The sequence below is a fragment of the Arabidopsis thaliana genome, chromosome 3 (assembly GCF_000001735.4).
Source record: "Arabidopsis thaliana chromosome 3, partial sequence".
Taxonomy (NCBI): domain Eukaryota; kingdom Viridiplantae; phylum Streptophyta; class Magnoliopsida; order Brassicales; family Brassicaceae; genus Arabidopsis; species Arabidopsis thaliana.
Genome location: NC_003074.8, coordinates 8,610,751 through 8,636,319, shown reverse-complemented (window position 1 = coordinate 8,636,319; position 25,569 = coordinate 8,610,751). Strand labels below are relative to the sequence as shown.

The window sequence follows — 25,569 nt, the reverse complement described above, 5'->3', positions numbered from 1 at the left end:
TTGTTCCTCTATTCTAGTTAATGGAGTAAAACACAAACCATAGTTATACTCTTTTTGATAAAGAAGTACAGTTATGGAATAAATGACCAAAATCTAAATATGCCATTAAATCAAAGAGAAAAATTCCGATTCACGTGTAATTTTGGAAGTATGAGATCAAATACATAAGTTTGAAATATATTAGGGACCACAGTTGCAAATATAGCAAAGTAATTAAGAAGCCTCTAAATTAAAAACCATTAGATAAAAGATTCGACCTTTTTTTCTTCTTCTTCTTCTTCTTCTTCTTGATTTCATAGAAACCCTAGACCTGCAAATTCTACCTTCGATTTCACCATTCTTATCTTTCTAGTTAATGGTAATGGAATCTTAGGCTCTGCTTCTTGTTGATTGTAAATTCTCGAATTAGGGATTTAGCTCTCATTTGAGAGATTGAAGAAGATAAAAATTGGTACTTTATAGTTGTAATGGCTTCAGATCGTGGTTCTGCAGCTTCTGGTGGTAAGCCCATTTGGATGAAACATGCGGAAGATGCAAAAATCAAAGACGAAGGAGAGAAAGACGCTGCGGCAAAAGCAGCTTTTGAAGCTACATTCAAAGGTGTAGACCAAACTACACATTTGATTGAACCTGTTGCACCGGTACCGGAATCCGCACCGGAATCTGATAGTGATTCAGATGATGATGATGATGATGAATCTGATTACTTGTCTAGGAAACCAATTGGTCCTGTGGATCCGAGTAAGTCTACAGCTTCTGGTGCTGGTATTGGTGGTGGAACGGCTTGTGTTCCGTCTACGTTTGTTGTTGTAACTAAGGATTCTGATGGGAGGAAAGTTCCAAATGGTGGAGCTTTGATTAGAGTTAAAGTGTCTCCTGGTGTTGGTGTTGGTGGTACTGATCAAGAAGGTGTGGTTAAAGATGTTGGTGATGGGAGTTATGCTGTTACTTATGTTGTGCCTAAGAGAGGAAACTATATGGTTAATATTGAATGCAATGGGAATGCTATCATGGGAAGTCCCTTTCCTGTCTTCTTTAGCCAAGGTAATGAATCTTATCGTTTCCATTGATGTTTCGTTTATGTATATAGGCTTTGTTTGATGGTAAAGGTGTTGTCTTTATGGAATTTTGTAACAGGGTCTTCTTCTACTGGACTGATGGGTTCTGCTCCAGCTTCATACTCGAATCTTATAAATCAAACAATGCCAAACATGCCTAATTACACTGGTTCTGTTTCGGGTGCTTTCCCGGGGTTGTTGGGGATGGTTCCAGGGATTGCATCTGGTCCTTCAGGTGGTGCTATTTTGCCTGGAGTTGGAGCTTCACTTGGGGAAGTTTGTCGAGAATATCTTAATGGTAGATGTGTGAACTCTATGTGCAAGTTAAACCACCCTCCTCAGAATTTGCTGATGACTGCTATAGCTGCAACGACAAGTATGGGTAACCTTAGTCAGGTGCCTATGGCTCCTTCTGCTGCTGCAATGGCTGCTGCGCAGGCTATTGTTGCTGCACAGGCTCTTCAAGCTCATGCTTCTCAGATGCAAGCACAGGCTCAATCAAACAAGGGATCTTTAGGTACTGTACCTTTTGTTGCTAGTCTCTCGATATTCATCTCTATTTTTTCTTTGGGTCTCAAGTTGAATATCATTAGATATTTATTTAGTTTTCTCGATACTCATGAGTTCTACTAGCTTTTGGTTTAGGTTCCCCAGAAAAAGGAGAAAACGGGGATTTGAAGAAATTTCTCCAAGTTAGCAACCTAAGTCCATCGCTTACAACTGAACAACTTAGGCAGCTATTTAGCTTCTGTGGCACAGTAGTTGACTGTAGTATAACTGATTCAAAGCATATCGCCTACATAGAATACTCGAATTCCGAAGAAGCAACAGCTGCTTTGGCATTAAACAATACGGAAGTCTTTGGTAGAGCATTGAATGTTGAGATTGCAAAATCGCTACCTCACAAACCATCTTCAAATAATTCTTCGTCCTCACTACCACTGATGATGCAACAGGCCGTCGCGATGCAGCAGATGCAATTCCAGCAGGCTATACTAATGCAACAAGCCGTGGCTACTCAGCAGGCAGCAAATAGAGCTGCCACAATGAAGTCTGCCACTGAGCTTGCAGCAGCTAGAGCTGCAGAGATAAGTAGGAAACTGAGACCTGATGGAGTTGGAAATGATGAAAAAGAAGCTGATCAGAAGTCTAGGTGGGCATCCAATAAAAATCTATAGACGTTTCTCTCTATTACCTATGGCTTGCTCCTTTCTCTTTTTGATAACGTTTTCATCTGAACTGATAGTCACCTCTCTTGTGCAGGTCACCATCTAAGTCTCCTGCAAGGTCGAGATCAAAGTCAAAATCACCAATAAGTTACAGGCGAAGACGGAGATCTCCAACCTATTCACCACCGTTTCGTCGCCCAAGAAGTCACAGATCGAGATCACCATTAAGATATCAACGGCGATCAACTTATGAAGGGAGAAGGCGGTCATATAGAGATTCTAGGGATATTTCTGAAAGTAGGAGATACGGTAGATCAGATGAACACCATTCTTCTAGTTCAAGGAGAAGTAGGAGTGTAAGCCCTAAAAAGAGAAAATCTGGACAAGAAGATTCAGAGCTGTCAAGACTTCGACGAGATAGCTCATCACGTGGAGAGAAGAAATCATCTCGTGCTGGTTCACGATCACCAAGGCGACGTAAGGAAGTTAAGTCAACCCCAAGAGATGATGAGGAAAACAAAGTGAAACGTAGAACACGTTCAAGATCTAGATCAGTGGAAGATTCTGCAGATATAAAGGATAAATCTAGAGATGAGGAATTGAAACATCACAAAAAGCGGTCGAGGTCAAGATCTCGTGAAGATAGGAGTAAAACCAGAGACACATCTCGAAATTCTGATGAAGCTAAACAGAAACACCGGCAGAGGTCTAGGTCCAGATCATTGGAAAATGACAATGGATCTCATGAGAATGTTGATGTTGCTCAAGACAATGATCTAAATTCCCGTCACAGTAAGCGCAGGTCAAAATCATTGGACGAGGACTATGATATGAAAGAGAGGAGGGGAAGGTCCAGGTCCAGATCATTGGAAACGAAAAACAGGTCTTCTAGGAAGAATAAGCTGGATGAAGACAGAAACACAGGATCACGTCGAAGGAGGTCCAGGTCAAAATCAGTGGAAGGTAAGCGCAGTTATAACAAGGAGACTCGAAGCAGGGACAAAAAGTCCAAGCGTCGTAGTGGAAGACGGTCGAGGTCACCATCATCTGAGGGTAAGCAAGGGAGAGATATCAGGTCATCCCCTGGATATTCTGATGAAAAGAAATCAAGACATAAACGGCACTCCAGGTCAAGATCAATAGAGAAAAAGAACAGTTCAAGAGATAAAAGGTCAAAACGTCATGAAAGATTGCGGTCATCATCTCCTGGACGTGACAAAAGACGGGGCGATAGATCATTATCTCCTGTTAGTTCAGAGGATCATAAGATCAAGAAAAGACACTCTGGATCAAAATCTGTGAAAGAGAAACCCCACTCAGATTATGAGAAAGTTGACGATGGAGATGCAAATTCAGGTATCTTAAAAGTTTATTAATGGAGAAGCATTATATCGATATTAATCATCCTTATAATAGGAGCTTTCTTTTATGAACTCGACAGATTCTAGTCAGCAGGAAAGGAATCTTGAAGGTCATTTATTGTCATTGGATTCGATGTCATCACAGGTTAGTGGATTGAATAGATTATTGCCTTGTAATTCCTCAGTAAATGTTTTTTCCCTGGAACCAAAAAACTTTGTTTTGACGGTTCTGTGATTCTTATTTTAGGATGTGGAGAAGTCAAAAGAGAATCCACCATCTAGCAGCTCAGTGGAAAGAGGTGATGCAAATGATGATGAGAAGTTTAAGGTGCGGTTTTTATTTCTAGGAGAAGAAGTGTGTGTGTGAACATATAAATTATCTCAACAAAATTTTCATCTGTTTACATATAATCTTCCAGTTGTTCCAACTCTTGCTTGGCCTGATTAATTAGTCCTAATGTGGTAGGAAGCACTGAGCTATCGCTAAGGCAAAACTAAAACATCATATACTGTCCTTTTGATTATAGTTTCCCGTCCCTGAATAATTTTGTAGGTAGTGGTTAAGATTTAACATGAAAAATTTCCAGAAGTTATTTTGGTGCTTACTTTCTTTGCATGCCACTACTTGTCTTCTTGTTGCTTTATATTGTGTAGAGATTAGTTCATTTCTGGTTTTAATAGAAAAAGATTAGAGCTCTACCACTTAACTGCCTAGTTACTTATACACCCTTTTTCACATGTTTGAACTTGAAAATCAGATTGAGGAGAAAAGGATTATTCTTAAGTCATAGGAACATCTGGATTCTATAGGTAAAAGGTAATTTCAACGTGCTTACCGATTTAAGTCCTTACCCTGTCTTCATATGAGTTCTTCACTTCTACTACCTTTCAGGTTTGATGGTGCAGCAAAACAGTGAAGAACTTCATTCCAATGAATCCTCTCAAACTTGAGTACCAAGAACCACCTTCACTCCACAACTTAGCGTTTCATGAAGAGTTTGTGCGGTTTTTATTTCGTTTCGATCTCCTTAATGTGTTCGTGGATTGTCGTCAGAAACTTTGTTGTAATACTTTGGCATTTTCTGACACTGTCCAGTTATGGAAGATCAAAATTTTTAATACTTCTAACATAAAAGTGCCAAACTTTTTTGCCCTATAACTTCTGCTAGTCCATGTCCTCAAGTTTCCTTGTCAACATGCTTACCTAGAGTCAGTTTACCACTTTACCTTATTTATCCGCTATCTTTTGCCTCTACCTTGTATATAAAGAACTATACAAGACCAAAATTTCGAAGTCCCTCTGCTCTGGCTCATAAAAAAGACCAAAATTTTAGATATGCCACCATACAATCCTGCGCTTATATGCTAAAACAAAAAGATCCATATGCAGTTATTTCTATTATTAAATCAACCAAAGAGAAATTAATGCCAGCCAAAAAATAAAAATAAAAACAGAATGACTGACCAAAAAGTCACTAAACGCTTAAACAATGTAAGAGTTTTGTGACCAACGTTAGAGAAATATGTCTTTCTACAGAGTAATACCAAATCCAAAGAAGACCAGAGGGAGAAACTACAAGTTTGAAACTAAATCATATTAAGAACCGAGTCAGTTCTCGCTCTCTCTACTCATCATCTTCATCGTCTTCAATGTCATCAAACTCAGAATCATTCGCAGATTCACTCTCGGAATCACTCAACACATAGGTCATTTTCCTCCTATTAGCTCTTTGAGGCCTCGATATCGCAGAAACATCTCCTCCAGATTTCTCAGACGATGAGTTTCCAGCCACATTCTCGCTGCTCTCCTCTTCCTTATTATCAGCCAACCTGCTCATCACTGAACTACTCTTCTTGTTGAACGGAGATGATCTCATCTTCCTCACTTTCTTCTCCGGGGACACACCAATTGCCAGAACCTCTGTTGAAGCAACTGTCTGCTTCCCTCGTTTCCTCGGAGCTGCTGGTGGTTTTGCAGCTTTAGTCGCCGCCGGTTTCCTTCCTCCTTTCTTTACTGGTGCAACCTCAACTACCACGTCATCATCATCGTCATCCACAGCAATTGCTTTCGATGTTTCAGCTGTTTCTGTTGATTAAACCACAGAAAAGACAAGACATAAACTTCAGGAACCAGCAATACATACAAGCAGTTGTGTTAGAGCAATGTTTCTTTGTCAATTATGTGACTGACTTACTGCTTGAATCCGCAGGTGCTGAGCCGAAATTGTATTGAGCAAGCCGTTGTGCTAGATCCAACATTTCATCCTCCTCAACCTCCTGCAAAACACAAACAGACCACAGTTTTAATCACTTCGTTTCTATAATCAGAATACAAACTTTGAAAAAAACTAAACAAGTTTTACAGATTATACAGTCAATTACCTTCGCAGCTGCTGGAGCCTTCTTCTTTGCTCCTTGTCTACCTTTTGGCTTCACCACTTCTGCTACGTTGTTATCTTATAGAATCAATAAAAAGTTTCCAATGTATATTAGATCCAACCCAGAAAACATAACATAATGTAAGCACTTGAATAAGAGACTAACCTGTGTCCATTGCTGAATGGGAAGCCTCTGTTGTTTCAGATTCACTGGCTTTCTTCTTTGCTCCTTGTCTAGCTTTTGGCTTCACCACTTCTGCTACGTTGTTATCTTATAGAATCAATACAAAATTTCCAATGTATATTAGATCCAACCCAGAAAACATAACACAATGTAAACACTTGAATAAGAGACTAACCTGTGTCCATTGCTGAATAGGAAGCCTCTGTTGTCTCAGATTCACTGGCTTTCTTTGTGGTCTTCTTTGGTGCTGGTTTCTTTGGTGCCTGCCTTTTAACCTTTACTGCTGCTCCAGATTTGGCCCTGATTTTTTTCTGTGCTGCCTCTATAGCCTGTTGGACTTGAGCATCTTTCAGATCAAGTTTCTGCAATATGAGGAAAATGATGTATCAATGACAAATTGTGATAGTTTGTTATGTTTAAGCGGTATAAATAAGGGATAGTGTGAATCCTTACTTCTAGTTCCTTGTCAAGAGACTCTAGGTCACTGAGCCAGAGGGATTTCGGTGTGGTTTTCTTCATGTCTGCAACTGCAATAATCATTTTATCTCTGTCTGCTAATAACTCCTCAACTTTCTCTATAGTCAACGAAGCTATAGCCATTGCCAATAGGTAGTCATATTCCGAGCCGGGTATATAACTGGAGCTTGACTCCGGATCCACTAAGATTTCTTCAGGTTCTTCAGCTGCATCATCATCAACTGCTCCAGCAATTGCAGCTTCGACAGACTCGGCCTTCCTCGGAAATGGTGTGAACCCTTTCTGTCTTAAGTCCTCAACAATATCGGCTTTCTTCCTCTTGTTCACTATGATTTCTCCACTGAGAACTGCAAGAATAAACCTCGCTTTGTTTTCTAGTTTCAACAGCTCAATTTCCATATTCTTCACCACGGTTTCCTGTGTACACATCATAAAGAACGTTAATGTTAGACCATTGCCGTAAAACCTCTAAAAGACTTGAATCATAGTTTCAGTTTTTCTAACCTTTCTCTTCTCATAGTATTCAAACCTGAGGTCAAAGAACTCTTCAAGGACTGCAACGTGAGATGTAACATTAGTATGTATTCTAGAGAAGAAAACAAAAAACAGAATGAAAACAAGTTGGATCTCTTCTTACTTTGTTCTGGGGTCACATATTTCTTTATCACACCTTTTTTATCAAAGAGATGCATATTACTTGTAGCGATTGTCGTGGTGAGTTTGAATTTCTTCAGAAAGCCCTCTTGCCGAGCCGCCAGCATGTTCTCTTCACTCAAAATAAGGTCAAAATCAACAGATTTCTCGTCATTGTAAGCCTTGACATCCTGCAGAAAGAAAAGGAACAAGTCAGAAAGAAGCGTCAATGAATACTAGCACAGTTTTCTAATTAAAGCAGGCATTCTACCTGGAAAAAAGGTGCACCATTATCTGTCTTCAATGACTGCAAGAAATTTTTGTAATCATCATTCCACCTTCTGATTGGCAACTCCGTGATTCGAATAGTTGTTTCATCCACCTCCTCATATAGACCAGTGATTGTGTAAGTACAACCACCTTCTTTGGACGCAGTTTTCTCAATTGTTCCTTTAAAACCTCTATACCAAGGATCCATAGGCACCATACTTTCACCGTTAAGTAAACGCCTTACATTAGCAACGATCTCTCTAGGGTTATAGTTTGGTATGAACGTGCTCCACCCAGTTCCAATGCCTTCAGCGCCATTGACAAGTACAGTTGGAATGATGGGCATGTACCTAACCAACATTAACATGTTAAGTTAACTAGTCTTAGGAAAAAAAACAACTAATTAAGGAGCGCAAAGAATTACCAAGTTGGCTCTATCCTTTGCCCGTCTTCATTCAAGTAATCAAGAAGGAGATCATCATCCTTGGGAAACAAGATCCTTGTTACTGGAGAGAGCTTAGTGAAAATGTATCTTGCACTAGCTGAATCTTTTCCACCCTACAATTGTGTACACTATGATGAGTACAAGCATAGATAAATGACAACAGTTGGTCTATTAGCTATACTTACCGAAGTTCGTGTACCAAATTGACCATTTGGTAGAAGTAAGTTGATATTGTTGCTGCCCACGTAATCCTGCGCCATGCCTATGATAGCACTGGCAAGACTCTGCTCGCCATGATGATAAGCTGACAGCAATGATACATAACCAACGAGCTGGGCAACCTTCATTTCTTTACGAGCGATTTTCTTGAATGCAACGAAAAGTATCTTTCTCTGACCCGGTTTGAGCCCATCAACCATTGAGGGAATTGACCGTTGAAGATCCGCCATGGAGAACAAGATCAGTTCTTTGTTCACGAAGTCACTGTACGTAACTTTCGGTTGTCTCTGATCAAGATGATTGCCAGGCTGAATGGAAAATAGGAAATCAGAACAGGCAGATGTAGTAAGCAATAAACACACGTTTTTAAAGATAACTCAATCCTCCATACCACATAGCTCGAAAGCCAATTTTTCCGGGCTTCGATCTTCTTTTTACTGAAAGCAAGTTCAATGGCTTCTCCATCTTGTTCATCCTCCCAAACAAAATCCTTTTTGTGAAGACCAAGATTACTAAAGTACTCTTTGCCCTCCTCAGCCGTACTTGTACCCAACCCCTGGAGATTATAAGGACAATTAGTAATGCAAACTTGCAGAGAACATGAGCACTTTCAATAAGTTCTTCCTAAATAGTTATAGCAGAGAGCAAACCTTGTAGTATTTGATATCCCACCCGGTTGCATTACCCTTCAGACTTTCTTTCCATTCTTCGTATTCAGGCATTGAGTAGAATGACAGAACTTTTTTTGTACCCTTACGCGTAGCCTGTGTAAAATATATTCAGGGCAGTTGTTAGCATTCTTATATCTACTATGTCAAGCACTATAAGATATTATAAAAGAATAATGTTTTTGTACTTACCTTCACAATGGGTGTTATAAACTCAACCAGGAATGATGGAACCTGGAGTAACGACGGCCAAAAAGAGTGGATAAAATTGATTAAGAGACCCTTTATATGAGAACCATCATGATCCTGCACAAGGTAGAGAGGGAGATTTCGTCAAGAACATATCCATATAGAATAATGCACTGAGTGTAAAGTTAGGGAGTAGACTTTTAACATACTTGATCAGTCATGATCATCATCTGGCCATATCTTAATGAGTTAACATTCTCGTACTTCATATTTTGCTTTAGTCCAAGGATCTTCTTGAGGTTCTCAATTTCCTTATTGTTTGTAATCTGAGTGGTGCTGGCTTCCCTGACATTCAATAGCTTTCCTCGAAGCGGAAACACACCGCAGTAGTTATTACCCAAGACAGACCTCCCCGCCAACTGACCATAATGAGTATTAGGAGTTTTGTTATCAAAATAGGGAGGTAGCAGAAACTATAGATCAAAACCACTTACAGCGAGAGATTTTGCTGAGTCTCCTTCAGTCAAAATTAACGTACAGAGTCGAGAGTTCTTCCCTCCAGCTTCGGCGGCATCGTCTAACTTCTCAACTAGAACCCTCCCTGTTTTGGCTCCATCACTTTTCTTTAGATCTTTGTTCTGCTTGAAATCTGCCCATGAAAGCAAATTCTCCACTACGCCAGATTTTCCAACTAAAACAAACATTACATAAGAAAAAGGGGTTAATCACACTTCTAGAAACCAGTTACATCACTTATCCAAAAAGACAGATCGAGCACACCATACCTTTCTTCAGAAAATCTTCTGAAAGTTCACATTTCGACCCAAAACTGCTCTGTCGAAGAGTCAGTGTTTCTTTTGTTTGAGAATCAAAAGCAGGATTGTCAATCAATGCATTGACAAAGACCCACAGATGGTTTTTCACATTATGGGCCTTAACATTTGCGTTTTTATTCTTTTTGTTCACAGCAGCCACAATATGGTTTGTAATCTGACTCGTCACATAGTCAACATGTGTACCACCCTTGATTGTTGCTATGGAGTTGACAAAGCTGACCTGGTAGCAGCAGAAAAGGTTGTTAAGACTTAACTCATTCTTCATAACAACAAAAAATAATAACAGCCAACCAAATACATACCTGCTGAAATTGTCCTTCACTTAAGCTCACACAAACCTCCCATCTATCATTAACTTTCTCAGTCAACCTAATCACACAAAACTCAAAAAGATCAACATCCATTTCAAGAAACACAATTATAATCACTGAGCAAAAACAAATCATAGAACAAACCTTGGGAGAGGATCCTCCGTCCTCGATTTATTAGCTGCACTTAGGTATAGGTCAACATAATCAGTGAATGACTTCACTGGTATTTGTTTCCCATTCAGCTCAACTTTGACAGACTTCCCCAAACATCCAGCAATATCAAACACTCGCTTACTCATTAGAGCAACCACATCGTCTTCTAATTCAGTCATGTTAAACTTCTTCAAATCTGGTTTGAATGTAACCTTCGTCCAGTTCTCACTCTTATTACACTTGGTTATAACCGGTTCAGATTTCTTCCCCATGTTGTTCTCAAAGACCTAAATCATCACCAGTAAAAGTTCAGTTCCTAAACGAATCAATTACGCAACAATTGAAACATCAACAACAACACAGAATCATAAAACAACTGTATCAATCGAAATCAGATCATAAAACTCAACGAAGGCCACAAATGCAACAACAACATCACAGAAGCAATAAACGATTCAATACCTGCTTATACTTCTTGAGTCTCTTCCCATCTGCAGTCTCGATGATGAATTCAGTAGAGAAGATATTAGTAAGCTTAGCACCATATCCGTTTCTTCCACCAGTGGTCTTCTTCACATTATCATCGTAGTTACTACTCGTCAACAAATGACCAAATATCATCTCCGGTACATAAATTCCTTCTTCCTGATGAATCTCTACAGGAACTCCAGCTCCACTGTTACAAACACTAATCAGATTCTGCTCAACATCAATCACAACTTGAACGGAATCCATCTTCGCATCTCTCTGTTTGTTATCAGCGGCGTTTACGAGAATCTCATCAAAGATCTTATACAATCCAGGTACATAGGTAACAGGACGTTGAACCATCTCATCTTTCTCATAAACCCAAAGTGTTTGGGTGTGTTTCTCGATAGATCCGATGTATGTATCAGGACGGAGAAGAATGTGTTCAAGCTGCGATTTCTTCTGATACATTTCCTCGATCGTCTTCCCGCCGGCGGCAGCTCGAGATTTAGCCGGAGCTTTCGCAACATTGGCGGCATTGCTGTTTTGAAGGGGAAGTTTGGTAGCCATGGTTGGGTGTTTCTGAGAGAGAAACTGGAGAGTAGATCTGAAGGATCTACAAAGTGAGAGAGGCGATTATAGAGAAACAGATCTAGAAAATTAGGGTTTTCGCGAAAGTACAGAGAGGAGAAGAAGAAGAAGAAGAAGAAGAAGAAGAAGAAGAAGAAGAAGAAGAAGAGCGTACAAAGGAGTGTATCGTTTAGCTTTTTGAAAATAGGGATTTAAGTGAGATTTATTGAAAAGAGAGAGAGAGAGAGAATTACAACGGTTGGTGTTTGACCGAATCAAAATTCGAATTTTGAATTTGGGGTAGGAGCGGGAGAGAAGATAGCCTACATTCTTATAAGGAATCTAACGGCTGTGATTAACTATACGAACAGAATTTTGAGGATCGTATTGGGAAGATTTGACGGCTGTGATTAACCTAAAGCAAGTGTCTTTTTTGTAAATATTAAATAATAAAAAATTGCTAGTACATAGGTCATTTTTGTAACGTTATTTTCTAATTTACGTATTTCTTTTAGGTTGTTTGATTATTTCTATATTTCTTTTACAAACTTACATATAAATATGTTAACTAATGGTGAATATCAAAATTTTGTCTAAGTTGATCAATTTAATAGTATCTTTGATCAAAGTTGTTATATATTTGATTATTTGGTAAAATGTTCGTATTAATTCATGCAAAAATAACATTTTATATGGTATGTAATAATTTGATACTAAAGTACCCAGGAGGCCTGATCAATCCGAGAGTGAACTAGAAAAACTCTACTAAGTAGACTAGACATTGTAACATCCTCTTTATTTTGCATTTATGTAGTTTGTTAAAGAATTAGCAAATGTTGACCCATTCTTACCCCATTGTTAATATAAGAGGTTTTTTGTACGTTGATTTGATTATATGATTTGCGGGTTCTATGCTTAGTGGATCTCGTGTTGAGCTTGCTCACTTTGTAGATATAGGAACCCAATCCATTTAAACATCCCAAAACATGTCTAACAAAAACTTTCTTAACTCCATAACTATAGCGTTTTTTTAAGATATTGGGTTTGAATGGTTACAACGGTTGGGATGGACAAAACCGTCAACGAATCAGACCGTTTTTTATTTATCATTCATCAATTATAATCCGCAGTAGTCCGGACAAAAAAAAAAAAAAAAAAATCGCAGTGGACCATCTACATACCATTTATACATACAAATAAATTTAGTCTGCAGCTGTTTATTGTCCATCCCAAAAATGAAATGGATTAAACCGCAACCAAATTGGACCGTTTTGTCCGCTGCCTCCATTCAAAGCCATTATGATTTGTCTTCAGTTTCAATATATCCCTACAAAGTTGTTGTTTTGGTATAATACTTTGGAAATTTTCTGCCACGGTCCATCGTAGTTAATGATGGAGCTTTGGTGCTTATTGCTTATGACAAGAACCAAAATTTTTAATACGAAACGTAAATAAGTAGCAAACTTTAACGTCTTCTGGTCATACCCTTTAGCATATCCTCAAGTTTCATTTAAATGTCAACATCTTTACGGCATTATTTATTATCCCCCATATCTAAATATATACTGTATACTGTATTTATATCATAAAGTACATAATATCCACATTATATTTAATAATTTACATTATCCTGACACATGCATCTCCTCTTTTTCCACAACCACTTGTGCATGCTATACCGGTATACCCCAATGCGGATAATATACCTAAAGAAATGATTTTTAATATTTCTTATTTATTATCCTTCAACACTATTGGTTCCTCTGCTCTGGCTCATGGATGAAACTACCAGAGAGATGTTCTCACCTCATAATCTTCCTCTTGAAATGATGGAAGAGATTCTCTTAAGACTACCCGTAAAGTCATTGACGCGATTCAAATGCGTTTGCAGCTCCTGGAGATCTTTGATCTCAGAGACTCTGTTTGCTCTGAAACACGCTTTGATCTTGGAGACATCGAAGGCAACTACTTCCACGAAGAGTCCTTACGGAGTCATAACAACGTCTCGGTACCATCTCAAGTCATGCTGCATCCATTCTCTCTACAACGCGTCAACGGTCTACGTCTCAGAACATGATGGTGAGCTTTTAGGAAGAGATTACTATCAAGTCGTGGGGACGTGCCATGGATTGGTTTGTTTCCACGTAGATTACGACAAAAGTCTCTACCTGTGGAATCCAACCATCAAGCTTCAACAAAGATTGTCTAGTTCGGATCTTGAAACGAGCGATGATGAGTGTGTTGTAACGTATGGGTTTGGTTATGATGAATCTGAAGATGACTATAAAGTGGTTGCGTTGTTGCAACAAAGACACCAAGTGAAGATAGAGACAAAGATCTACTCAACGAGACAAAAGCTATGGAGAAGCAACACAAGTTTCCCATCTGGAGTTGTTGTTGCTGACAAATCAAGATCCGGAATCTACATCAACGGGACACTAAACTGGGCAGCCACTTCCTCATCATCGTCATGGACGATCATATCGTATGATATGTCACGCGATGAGTTCAAGGAGCTTCCAGGGCCAGTTTGTTGTGGCAGAGGATGTTTTACAATGACGCTTGGAGATTTAAGAGGATGTCTTTCGATGGTGTGTTATTGCAAAGGAGCTAATGCAGATGTTTGGGTGATGAAGGAGTTTGGAGAAGTATATTCTTGGTCTAAACTCTTGAGCATTCCTGGTTTGACCGACTTTGTTCGACCGCTTTGGATCTCAGACGGTTTAGTGGTTTTATTGGAGTTTAGATCCGGTTTAGCTCTCTATAACTGTTCCAATGGAAGGTTTCATTACCCAGTTTCAAACAGCATAAGTGGTTGTCGTGACGCCAAAGTTTATCTCAAGACAATGGTTTCTCCAAATGATCTTTGAGATATAAAAAATTGTTCCTAATGTTTCTATCCAAGATTTTATTTAAAAAATTAGCTCGATTCGATTTAACTAAGATTGGTATCAATTGATAGAAAAGAAACAGTACTTATATGGATATTTAAATTCAAGAATTAATAATCTGGATTTGGTTCGGTTACTTATATGCACATCATTATTATACATCTACTTAGAAAAAATTAAACTCTTGTTTTCTTAAGTCAATTTAGTCGTAAAAATTACATCCTCATGTGGGAAACAAACCAAAAAAAGGTTCCTAACAGGAAGGAATCTGAGCCGTTAGATCATCAGGAAGCTACTTTATCAGAGCTGGAGCTCCGACCGGATCCTGAATTAGTGAAGACAGGAGTGTCTCTAGTAGGCATTGAGATAGAACCACGACCACTTGCACTGTTTCCCATATCTTTGGTCTTGTGAAGCAGAAAAGTTCCTGATAAAATCGTCACAAAACCACACAACTCTGTTGCAATCTTTAATCCACTCTGAGAAGCCCAATCCTGTAATCACACAACAGAGGAAATATTAAGAAACTGTTTATTTACTTGAGAAAGAAGAAAAAGGAAATAGAGATTTGATTTTGACCTTGAACATGATCATACTAGCTATGATTGTGAATGTTGTGAACATAACGTAGTAAACCGGAGAAATAACCGCTGTGTTGAATGTATCCAATGCCTTTTTTGCCAAATACAAAGAGAGAAACTCAGTAAAATGTATATGAAGGTTAGGTTTTACTAGTGTTTTTTCTTTACCTTGTTCAAGTAGTTGATCTGCAAAATGCAACAAGTTGCAACTACTAAAATGAAAATCCAAGTGTTGAAGTATTTAAACTGATTCGTCCCTGAAAATGTCAGTTTAATCGCAATCGCCACAGCTTTGACACTCATAACCTAAAAACACACAAGAAAGCATGAAGAAATTTCCCATGAAACATAGTTAACAAATAGAGAGAGAGCTCAAGAAAAACGTACAGTAAGAGAACCCATTAAGGAGCAGATTCCGACATATACGATCATATGAGTCTTCCCGTAGCGCGGTTCATAGTAGAAGATCAGTATAGCCACCACAATCACAATCACAGCAGAATACACAAGGAAACCTGATGAAACAGAACTTTCATATATATATCAATCTTCACTAGAATCGATTTTGCACACCAAAACTTTGCGGTACTTATGAAAATATACCTGGTTCAATAGCAAGCTGCCATATTTGCTTGACTGATTCTATTTTCTGTTCATGTGGTGCGTGTAAGACTATAGTTGTAGACCCAACAACACAGAGAATGCAACCAAGTATCCCAAACATATGCAATTTCTCTTTCAAAATAAAATGCGCGAGCACTGCGCTGCATAAAACATGGATCTTTGTTTTCAAGAAAACCATAGTCTATAATCTAAATATATGATACTGATGCCATTTTCAACAATAAGAATACCTGAATATAATACTTAAAGCTCCCAAAGGTGTTACCAAAATAGCCGGTGCAAATGCATAGGCTGCAAAATTAGCTACTTCCCCAACAATCACTAAATTAAGAGAACAAAACACATGTTTAGTCAATGATCACTAAAACATTTTTGCAGAATTTGATAAGACTTACTTGTTATCATTCCAGCCCACCACCATGGCTCCTTCAAGTATCCATACCCTCCTTCACCTGCTCGGACACCGCTTGCACCGGCTTTCTTGAGACCTTTTTTCTTGATGATGAAGCTAGAACCAATAAAGATACTTGAAGACACTGCTAAAATGACTCCATTTATGTTATCAGGTGACATTTGATCCATCTTAGCTATATATAATTGTTTATATATAAGTAAGATGAATCAGCCAGAAATATGAAACTATCCCAGAATAAAATTTGGGGAGAAAGATTCCAAATTACTTCAAAGAGATTCTTGCATCTGGAGACACAAAACAGAACAAGAACATCAAAAGGCAATTAAATCTGATTTTTCTGATAAACTATAGAGAAAAGATAAGCAAAGCCACATACAAAATCCAAATGATCATTACTACTGATTACTTTAATAATTAGCTCATCAACCAAAACACAAGAATAGATTCAGAGAACAAATACATTAAAATTCCCAACAAATAGATTCAGAGAAAATATAATCATATCGAATTCAAAAGGAGAAAAAAAATCGACAAATCTTTAAAGCCCAAAAGAAAAAACAAGAAGAAGAAGAAAGAGACAAAAAAAAAATTACTTCAAAAATAGAATCAAACCGATCCTTGAGAGAGAATCTACGGTCCTTCAAGTTTTGAAATTTTGATTAGAATTGTTTCTCTGATTTTTTGCAGAAAATTTAACGTATGAAACCTCAAAACCCTCTCATATACGTTACCTAAATAACACATTAACTATTAATTCTCAAATCAATAAAATATCTCCAGTAATTAAGTTAAGAACACGCCAAAGAACTAAATCCAATTTATTCACGATCATCAAAATTACACAGCACTCAAAAACGATTTGAGATTGTGATTGCCAATAAGAAAAAGATAAATTAAAGTAGGCAAAAAAATATCACGAGCAAGAACGTGTTTTAGAATATTCGAATGGTACCTTTAACTCTGCCACGTTCTCTTCTCCCCCAAAAAGAACAAAGCAAACAAACCAAAAAAACTAATTAAGAAGAAGAATCTGAGTCTAAAGAGGCCATGGACGCACAAAAAACTAAAAAAATTCTAGTTGTTTTTGTTCTTCTGTTGAAACTGAAACAATTTCTAAAAATTAGGGTTTTCGTTTTTGTTTTTTTTGTTCTACTGGAAGATTTGAAGAATCTGAGAGAGAGAGAGAGAGAATCCAGCGGATATAGGTAATGCAACAGCTCAGAAATTGCTAATGCACATTATTCTCTTAACAATTTACATGCTAGCCACCTTCTTTAATTGCTTCCTTTTTTCATTTACATTTTTATTTATTTACTTTTTTTATGTTAAAATTTCTTAACAAAAATTTTATGTTATAATTACTTTTATTTATCTCTTAACAAATTTGTTTTGTGACATTTAATAGAAAACAATATTGAGAAAGATTTTATTTGATTTTTTGCTAAATTTTCTTATTCCTGTTGTGGAGAATACGGAAGTCGTCATTCAATTACGCTAGTGAATTTTTTCTATTTTTTATACAAAAAAAAACCATCTAATATTGACGAAATCACGGTCCAAAAATCAAAAGAAAATTTAAATATAACGAAAATGTTTTTTTTTAGATATCTATGAAACTTATAATCACCTATAATACCATGAAAGTATATACCGGTAAAACCTTGAATTAGGATGTTGATCATTAAATGGAATCGATGAAGAGTAATTAAGGTCCAAAGTCAGCCTTTTAGTTTTATCACCATGACAAATTTCGTAAATAGTGCGAAGACCAAGAATATTTGATTGTAGTTTATGATGTAGTTATAATATACATTGAGAATGAAAGAAAGAAAAATGAATAATCATCTATCAATTCAACGAGTGAAACTTGTCGAGAGAAAGCATCGTGTAATACTGTAATTTCGTTTCTTTATTGTAAACTTTGACAAAATGTTTGAAATAAAAAGGTTTAAACGACGGTACAAAACAATGTAATTCTATGTTTGTTTAATTTGTTATAGCATTCCGATGAATCCGATGAAGACGAATCGGATGAATGTGACACTTTCTTTCTTTATCATTTCACATTTCTTCTTTTACATTAGTTGTTTAAAACTCCAATTAAAAATAAAGATTGGCTATCCGAGAAACGGAAAAATAACAATAGTGGACATTTTGAGTAGGCCTCGGAACAGTCTCTATTGGGCCACAAAATTAGATGGAGGTTTGGTATTCGAAACCGAGAGTAGAGAAAGGAGATATCGATTGTGAACCCTAGTTTATGTAAAGACATATAAAAAGCTGGTGAAGGTTTTCCGCGCAAGTCTCTTAAGCAAGCTCTTTGGATATCTCTCTCCCAACTGTTTGGTAGGTTTTGTTTGTATGGATCTTAGACCTGATGCGAACACGCTCGCTCTTTTGTACAAGTTCGACCTAGATTTTTGTCGTAAAGCCGACTTAGATTGACTAACAAATCTTTGTGTTCGGTAAAAAAAACTCACGGTCTCTTTCTGTGATGTGTGTTGTGTCATTAGAAATTGCTTAGGGGTTGAGATTGCATACGATTGTTTGGATCTTTCTTAAAACAAATTAAAAAAATATCGCCTTAGATTGACTAACAAATCTTTTATGTTTAGTCTTTTTATGTGATGTGTGATTAGAAATTGCTTAGGGGTTGAGATTGCATACGATTGATAAGGATCTTTAAAAAGAGTTGTAATTCCTGTGTTTTTTTTATTGGTTACTTGTGCAGAAAAATGGACAAGAATAAATTCAAGATGGTTCGTTGTGGAACAATGGAGAAGAACATATTCAAGAAGATAAGTGCTGTGGTTCCGACTGAATTGGATTTTGATAGAGCCATCCGTTTTGAGTATCAGATACCAAACTGTACCCTGATACCAGACCGTGTTTGTCATGATGATATCTCCGATATCCGTCAAAAGTATGCCGTCAAGGTCATGTCTGCAGGGACAACACTTTCAAACAAGCTCAATGATGTTTTACACGAGTTTCCTTGCGTCCGTCATCTTGATCCGGTGTACGCCAGTCTTCTCCATCAGCGCTACAATATGTATCATTACGATCGAGCTGTACGTCAAGTCTCCGTGACACAAACGCTAGTCAATGTAATGTCCTTTAACTATGTGGATCTTCTGAGAAAGGACGATGATTGCGACTCAAGGGACAAGTGCAGGTCCCTGGGAGTGACTGCTCTTGCGCGTATGCTTACTTTTGCAAAGAGCTGCATTCCTGCTTTGAACCTTCTCGATCAGGTCAGGGAGTTCATGGCGAGTGTGGAAGATGATGCTGCTGCTACTAGTTTGGTGAACAAGTATTCGGACGTCTTGCCTCCGGAAAAGTACCCATTCCCTGATATTGTTTGGGAAGACGAAACTGCCGACTTTGTTGATCCAGAGACTCTGCTTTTGGTTGAGGAATTGGATCGTCGATATGAACTCTGGCTCAAAGGTGGAAGCCATATATAAGGAACCCATTCCAATTTAAACCTCACAAAAGTGAGTAACATGTCTAACATGTCTTGAGTTTCTATCGCTATAACGTTGTCTTGGTTTGTTGTCTTCAATTTTGTTGTAATACTTCTCGAACAAACTTTATCGTCCTATAACTTTTTTCTGGTCCTACCCTTTAGCATATCCTCAAGTTTCATTTAAATGTCAACATGAACATCTTTACAACATTATCTTATTATCCCCCATATCTAGATATATTTGTTATCATAAAGTACACAATATCCACATTGTATTGACATTTTACATTATCCTAATTCATGCATGATGCATAACCTCTTTTTCCACACCCACTTGTTCATGCATATTCCTAAGAACTGATTTTTTAATATTTTTTATTTATTTGTCTACAACACTATTGGTTCCTCTGCTCTGGCTCATGGAGGATCCACAACCAGAGAGATGTTCTCACCACCTAAAACGAGCTGAACTATTAAGAATAGAAGAATCAAAACAGTTGCTTGACGGCAAAACAGAGATAAACACAACAGCTTCTTTCATCTCCAAGAAGCACATGAAAAAAGGGCCTAACAAACAAGATCTCTCCCAGAGTTGGATGAAGGAGTAAACTTACATTCTCGATTTTAGAAGCAGCTTTTGCATATTTCCCATACAACTTTCCGCTTGAAGCAAGTTGAGTCTTTAGTTTCTTATCCTTCAATGGCAGTATAAAGAGAAAAGACTCAAATGCTGCATTTCACAACCAAAATCCACAATCATCAATTAAAGCTATACAAATATATACCTCTAGATTTTAGCACCTTCTCCTCTAACATATTCTTTCAAAAAGGGTTAGTACGTAGAAGAAAGGACAATTAACAATAATAATCACGTGCACCATATCTTGTTGTAAATTCTTATATTCAAACAAAGAGAATTCAGAGTATTTTATATTGTTCATTCTTAAAATTTACTTAAGAAGTTAATGACAAACACACAATGTTTTGTCAACACAAAAAAAAAAAAAAAGAGAGAGTTGATCCAAGTGATTGCAGCAACTACACACGTAGTTAAGGAGTTTGCAGAAGATTTATGGCTTCAATAGTCCTGCAACCATTAGAGGTGTCCGTAAAATCAAACAATACCCAAACTCAAAAACGATATGTATAATTGTATATATTTCTCTAATGGTGTATTACCTTTCCAAAAGCATTTATGGCTCCACGGATGGCCCCTCCAGCCAAGAGACTCTTGATCATGCAGTAATGATATTCGTGTAGTCACTTCTCCTTGCAGTAAAATGCAGAGCCTGCACATTCATAAATAAGAAATAACATAAGAAAAATAAGAAAAAATACTTACAGTATCTCCTTTGAGGGTGGTGGCTGCAACACTGGCTCCCGCCATCAAGAGGGCATTAAATGAAGTGGAGAATTTCCCTTCAGATCTGCAGGATTGATGTCAGCTCCTCCTACGACGAGCAACTGTAGCGAAAGAGATTAATAAATGTCAGACACAAAACTCCAATTGGAAGCTAGAAGAGAAGAAATAAAGATAGTTAGATAACGAGAATGTTATATTTATCTCCTGAATAAATGATTCAAACTAGAATACCTAAGCACAAAGGAAAGAATTTGGTTGGGGAGAGACTATGGGACCGGTGGTTTTGCGACCACAAAGTGTGAGATGAAGAACTCGTTCAAGTTGCATGGTCTTAACGACAATAGGGATTTTCTCAATGGAAAAGACAAATGGTTAGCTAATAATTAAAAGATTAGCTGAATTAAAAAAAGAATGGGAATTGACCAATAACCAAGCTCAATTCCTCGGCATGATGGGCAGCAACTGCTAATTTTAGAGTCTGGATGTTGTTGTTCATGATCAAACAATCAATCTGACATAAAGGATACATTCAAACAATGAATCAAACCGGCCAATGAGTGACGCGCCATCATCCAAAAATCCATAATTATGAACAATTTTTGCACAATGAGTGACGCGCCATCATCCGCCCAATGTGAACATATCTATTTTTGATGTAATAATAGTTTTAATTTATACATCAATTAGGATTTGAAAATAGGATTTGATGTATATGCCAATATGATTTGAAAATTAAAGAGTATATATATTATGGACTAAAATTTTAAAGTATAAACTTTTAACTACAATGAGTCAATGACTAGTAATCCAAAAATTAAAATTGCTCAAAAGTGGTTAAGAGTTGAGACAAACTCTCTATTACCCTAATCGAAAATCTCTATTCAACATAACACAAATTACTCAAACATTAATGTTCATTCCATTTAGTACATATTGAAGTGTGAATCTTCAAGTACATCCAACTAGTTACTTTATTGTGTTTACATGACTCATGATCTACATTATTGAATAATATATTTCATGTCTAAGTTGATTTTATACATCAATATATACATTTTTCGTAAATGTTTTGGCCAAAAATCCATTTACTATTTACTACTAACATTCAAACCTTTACAAATTATATTTCAACCAAATAATATATTGCTAAGAACTTATAATTCTATAGTTTGCATGAAATACTTGAATTAACTATTTTTTCTATTACATATTTAGTCCCTACAAAATATATCTAAAAAATATATTTTATTTTAAAAATTTGAATTTTTAAAAATTCAAATTATTATAAATATTTAAAATTTATTAAAATTTAAATATTACAAAATTAAAACTTTTTAAAAGTTATACTTTATAAAACGTATTAAATATTTATAATTGTAAAACTGTTATGAAGTTTTAATATTATAAATATTTGAACTTTATTTGAAATTTAAATATTATAAATATATAAAAATATATTAATATGGGACGGTATACAACGGGTGAAACCTATATATAACAATCAAAATAAAATTATAAAGTTTGGATCGGTATTAAATTTATTTTGAAATTTCAAATATTATATATATTTAAACTTTAGAAAAAATGACAAAATGATGTTTAATTTCACGTGACAAAATTAGATGGTGGAAAGGGTTTGACTTGATATTAATACGGGATGGTGTGTACTATGGATGAAATCCTAAAATTAACAATTAAAATACAATTATACAATTATAAAAACTAAACAAAAATAACAATATTAACAAAATATATATAACTTAAAATGTTAAACTTTTTATCTATAAAAATCGTCCTAAGATGTATCATACATAAAAAAACAATAGCATATGTGTATGAATCATTTTAAAGAGAAAATTCCGTTTTTTGATAAAAATATAGGAATGTGATATACTTCTTAGGAAATATGATATATATATATATATATATATAATATCAATTAAAATAAAATCTTTAACTTTCTAATGAAAATATCAATATGCGGTCTACCGCGGGTCAATCTCTAGTATCTTTTGGATTTTGAATGTTTTTATTTTATTAGGATACATGTAAAATATTTTACAGACTTTACAAAGAATATAATAATTTAAAATAATAATAGAGCAATAAAAAAACTAGACATGAAGTAGAAAAGTATTTTGTCAAATTAGACGAAAAGAGAAGGAAACCTTGTCGAATTATACAAGAAGTGGAAAAATTTTGTATCTAAAAGAGGACAACCTAACCTAAAACATACATGTCTGAAACTCACAAAGTGTCTTGATCCCATCTTAAGTCACTTCGCAAAAAGCACTCCCAAAATCTCTTGTCGGATATATAATCTAACGAAAAATTTGCCAATAAATTAAGACGAAAGTCCCACACTGTCGTACCAAGTAGATGTGGTCGATGTAGTGACCATGTCGTAGCATGATAGCTATAGATGTTGAAGTTTTCAGAACTAATATGTTAGGCTTATTATGTTTTAGTTCGTGACAATTTTGCATAAAAGTTTGTTTAATGATTTGATATTTGCGCAAAACTTTAATTTCAGGCTCTTATTATGGTTATTGGTCCTCTAATCACTTCTTCTCTTCCAAGACAATCTTCCTTTGACGATTTTCCTTTACCTAGAACTAGAAGACAATCTTCTTTTGACCTTTCCTTTAATGATTTTTTACTGTGACTCATCAAGTTCTGCCCTGTTTTGGAATTGTTCAGGTACAAATTTCTGTATGCGTTTATGGATTAGAAGCATCAACGTTAAATCCTTAAACACCAATGGTATGTCTTTTATTAGTAGACATTTTTTTATTGATTGACTTACGAATGTTAGTTATCAAAAAAATATTCTTATGATTATGCCTCTTCAAAAATGTGGTTTAAATGTTTATCACTTAGTAGTGGATCTTCATAAACTACAAACATAAATTATAAAAATGACATTTATTTGATTTTATATAAAACACACCAAATAAAATAAAAACCCAAACAAACAATAAAAAACACGATTAACGATAACCGCATAAAATGATTTCTTCATTCACCGTTAAACTAACGGCGTGATCAAACCACATTTCTTCATTTCCCATTTCACCTTCTCAATCTCATCCACCGGTAATGTCACCGTCACAACCCTCTCCTCCTCCACAACCCCCGGTAAAACCACCACTGCTCCGTCGTCCCCAATCCCCTGAACATTACAATAAACCGATTCCGGCGATTTCCCCATAACTTTCGCCTCATAAAAATCAACTTCACTCATATCCACAAACGTTAAATTCGCTCCGTAAACAATAAAATCCGAAACATCATCAACAATCTCATCGATCACAACCCTCTCATCTTTCGCTTCACCGATCGATTTCACAATCTCCTCCAAACTCGCCTCCGCCACCGAGAAATCGACGTGAATGGAACTTATCATCTGACCATTTCTCACCGCTCTAGGCTTCAACTTCTTCGGATCCGATCTGATAACCGTAATCGTCACCGGAGCTGATTCTCCCCTCACCGTCGCAACACATTTCCATATGATTCCAGTGAGAATCTCGAATTCGCCGTCTCCGTTCACCGGAAAATGTGTTTTTAAATCGTTAACCGTTAAATTGAAGGAGAATGTTGTCATTTTGCTGTTATTCGGAGCGACCCAGAGATCTCCAACCAGGTCAACCTGTTTGACTGAATCCGGTTTTTTGAATGTTGAGGTCGGGTTTTGAAAGTCTCTCTCTGTGACAGAGGTTTTGGGGCAGTAGATCTTCCCACCAGCAAAGGCTTGAGCCCATAAGTTGAAGAAATGAGAAAGAGAGAATGGATCTCCCATGATATGAGCCCAGCTTAAGCCCAAAGCTAATCCACCGCAGCTAAACCGGGTCATCTACGCAACAAAATCGAATTAAACTGATTTTCTATGTGTGGACTTCTTAATTTGTTCTTTTTTAGTTTTTTTGGAACGTGCTTAACGTAGATTAGTAGAGAACTAGAGATATATATGTACCTGAATATAGAGCAAAGGAGAGAATGCCAAATCTGGTCCAACTGGTTGATGGTAAACCAAAGACTCATCAACGGACCGGTCCGGTACACGGAGCCACTCCTCCACAGTGAGATCACAATGACTCTCCACGAAACGTGTGCCACAGTCGTTGCACTTTAGGTACGGACGTCCCGATTCATGTCGCCTGAACCTGCCAATGATGCAAGGGATCTGGTAGAACACTGAAAACAAAGGCGCCTTCACGTCCATCACAGTCAAGTCACGTGCTGTCCCGGCCGAGTAAATGTAAACCGCCTTTAGGTAGTGGAGCTTCATGGCGAGGTCTAAACCGGTGGGCTCGTGGGTCGTACCTGTCTCTGACGGCAGGGACGCACTCACGGTTGATAACCGAAAGCCATGAACAGGACCGCTTCCCTCTTCTTGAACTAGACCCATGGCTATGAGACAAAAGATGGTAGAGAAATATTGACAAAGATGATTCTGAGTGATATTTCGGTCTTAGCTATGTAGGATATATATAGAAATATTTTTGTGTTCTTAAGAGTTTTTATTCTTTCAAATTTGTTAATGTTCGGCTACGTGTCTTTCTCTCTTTCACCCTTGCTTTATAGATTGTGATTGTATTAATTCATTCACGTTGTTATGCATAATATTATCATAGAGACAATAGGTGTTTGCGTCACCTGTAGGTGAACGTGACCCCATTGTTAATTGTTTTTTATCCTAAAGAAGGCTACGTAACCAACGGCATTGTTGTATAAATGTGTTGGAAAACCATATATGTTGTTGTGTATGTCTATCTATAGTACATATACTCATCGTCTCATATTTGTAAATATGTAGAAGAATTGTATTGGGAAA

At 36.8% G+C, this 25,569-nt stretch overlaps 6 protein-coding genes across 16 annotated transcripts; 3 read left to right on the top strand and 3 right to left on the bottom strand.

Annotated features, from left to right (window-relative positions):
* The first annotated feature begins 253 nt into the window (after nt 1-253).
* On the top strand, nt 254-4,838 carry AT3G23900 (RNA recognition motif (RRM)-containing protein). 4 transcript variants are annotated; one of them, NM_113295.3, is made up of 8 exons: nt 254-1,044; nt 1,138-1,575; nt 1,704-2,211; nt 2,322-3,583; nt 3,669-3,733; nt 3,836-3,916; nt 4,347-4,405; nt 4,481-4,838. In NM_113295.3, exons 1-7 carry the CDS (start codon nt 468-470, stop codon nt 4,377-4,379), a joined length of 2,964 nt encoding a protein of 987 aa, NP_189032.2. In that variant the 5' UTR covers nt 254-467; the 3' UTR covers nt 4,380-4,405; nt 4,481-4,838. The 4 variants fall into 4 exon arrangements, with proteins under 4 accessions (NP_189032.2, NP_001325936.1, NP_001189958.1 ...); NM_001203029.1 differs by having other exon boundaries at nt 261-1,044; nt 4,347-4,398; nt 4,481-4,736; NM_001338662.1 differs by having other exon boundaries at nt 259-1,044; nt 4,347-4,777.
* An 89-nt stretch (nt 4,839-4,927) lies between these two features.
* Nucleotides 4,928-11,684, bottom strand: TOPII (topoisomerase II). Of its 2 annotated transcripts, NM_113294.3 has the most exons (20): nt 10,814-11,684; nt 10,343-10,638; nt 10,190-10,256; nt 9,837-10,107; nt 9,546-9,742; nt 9,261-9,470; nt 9,055-9,168; nt 8,845-8,958; nt 8,586-8,750; nt 8,161-8,502; nt 7,955-8,088; nt 7,532-7,880; nt 7,265-7,451; nt 7,132-7,181; nt 6,604-7,044; nt 6,326-6,512; nt 6,133-6,237; nt 5,971-6,044; nt 5,784-5,865; nt 4,928-5,674 (listed from the first exon to the last, which is right to left on the bottom strand). In NM_113294.3, exons 1-20 carry the CDS (start codon nt 11,387-11,389, stop codon nt 5,214-5,216), a joined length of 4,422 nt encoding a protein of 1,473 aa, NP_189031.1. In that variant the 5' UTR covers nt 11,390-11,684; the 3' UTR covers nt 4,928-5,213. The 2 variants fall into 2 exon arrangements, with proteins under 2 accessions (NP_189031.1, NP_001118686.1); NM_001125214.2 differs by lacking the exon at nt 6,133-6,237 and having other exon boundaries at nt 4,970-5,674; nt 10,814-11,674.
* A 1,421-nt stretch (nt 11,685-13,105) lies between these two features.
* On the top strand, nt 13,106-14,334 carry AT3G23880 (F-box and associated interaction domains-containing protein). The gene has a single exon (NM_113293.5). The coding sequence runs from the start codon at nt 13,165-13,167 to the stop codon at nt 14,257-14,259; it is 1,095 nt and encodes a 364-aa protein (NP_189030.1). The 5' UTR covers nt 13,106-13,164; the 3' UTR covers nt 14,260-14,334.
* Nucleotides 14,335-14,370: 36 nt separating this feature from the next.
* AT3G23870 (magnesium transporter NIPA (DUF803)) lies at nt 14,371-17,128 on the bottom strand. 5 transcript variants are annotated; one of them, NM_001338659.1, is made up of 8 exons: nt 16,494-16,762; nt 15,881-16,184; nt 15,716-15,806; nt 15,465-15,625; nt 15,249-15,376; nt 15,030-15,167; nt 14,860-14,952; nt 14,371-14,774 (listed from the first exon to the last, which is right to left on the bottom strand). In NM_001338659.1, exons 2-8 carry the CDS (start codon nt 16,065-16,067, stop codon nt 14,565-14,567), a joined length of 1,008 nt encoding a protein of 335 aa, NP_001326608.1. In that variant the 5' UTR covers nt 16,068-16,184; nt 16,494-16,762; the 3' UTR covers nt 14,371-14,564. The 5 variants fall into 5 exon arrangements, with proteins under 5 accessions (NP_001326608.1, NP_001326605.1, NP_189029.1 ...); NM_113292.2 differs by lacking the exon at nt 16,494-16,762 and adding an exon at nt 16,853-17,128 and having other exon boundaries at nt 14,413-14,774; NM_001338658.1 differs by having other exon boundaries at nt 14,413-14,774; nt 16,513-16,765.
* Nucleotides 17,035-19,516, top strand: AT3G23860 (GTP-binding protein-like protein; the record flags this gene model as incomplete). 3 transcript variants are annotated; one of them, NM_001338657.1, is made up of 2 exons in its annotated part: nt 17,035-17,105; nt 18,632-19,367. In NM_001338657.1, the coding sequence occupies one exon, from the start codon at nt 18,636-18,638 to the stop codon at nt 19,365-19,367; it is 732 nt and encodes a 243-aa protein (NP_001327821.1). The 3 variants fall into 3 exon arrangements, with proteins under 3 accessions (NP_001327821.1, NP_001327822.1, NP_189028.1); NM_001338656.1 differs by lacking the exon at nt 17,035-17,105 and having other exon boundaries at nt 18,580-19,430; NM_113291.2 differs by lacking the exon at nt 17,035-17,105 and having other exon boundaries at nt 18,675-19,516.
* A 4,061-nt stretch (nt 19,517-23,577) lies between these two features.
* AT3G23840 (HXXXD-type acyl-transferase family protein) lies at nt 23,578-25,341 on the bottom strand. Its single transcript, NM_113289.3, has 2 exons — nt 24,709-25,341; nt 23,578-24,588 (listed from the first exon to the last, which is right to left on the bottom strand). The coding sequence occupies exons 1-2, from the start codon at nt 25,141-25,143 to the stop codon at nt 23,761-23,763; spliced, it is 1,263 nt and encodes a 420-aa protein (NP_566741.1). The 5' UTR covers nt 25,144-25,341; the 3' UTR covers nt 23,578-23,760.
* Between the last annotated feature and the right edge of the window lie 228 nt (nt 25,342-25,569).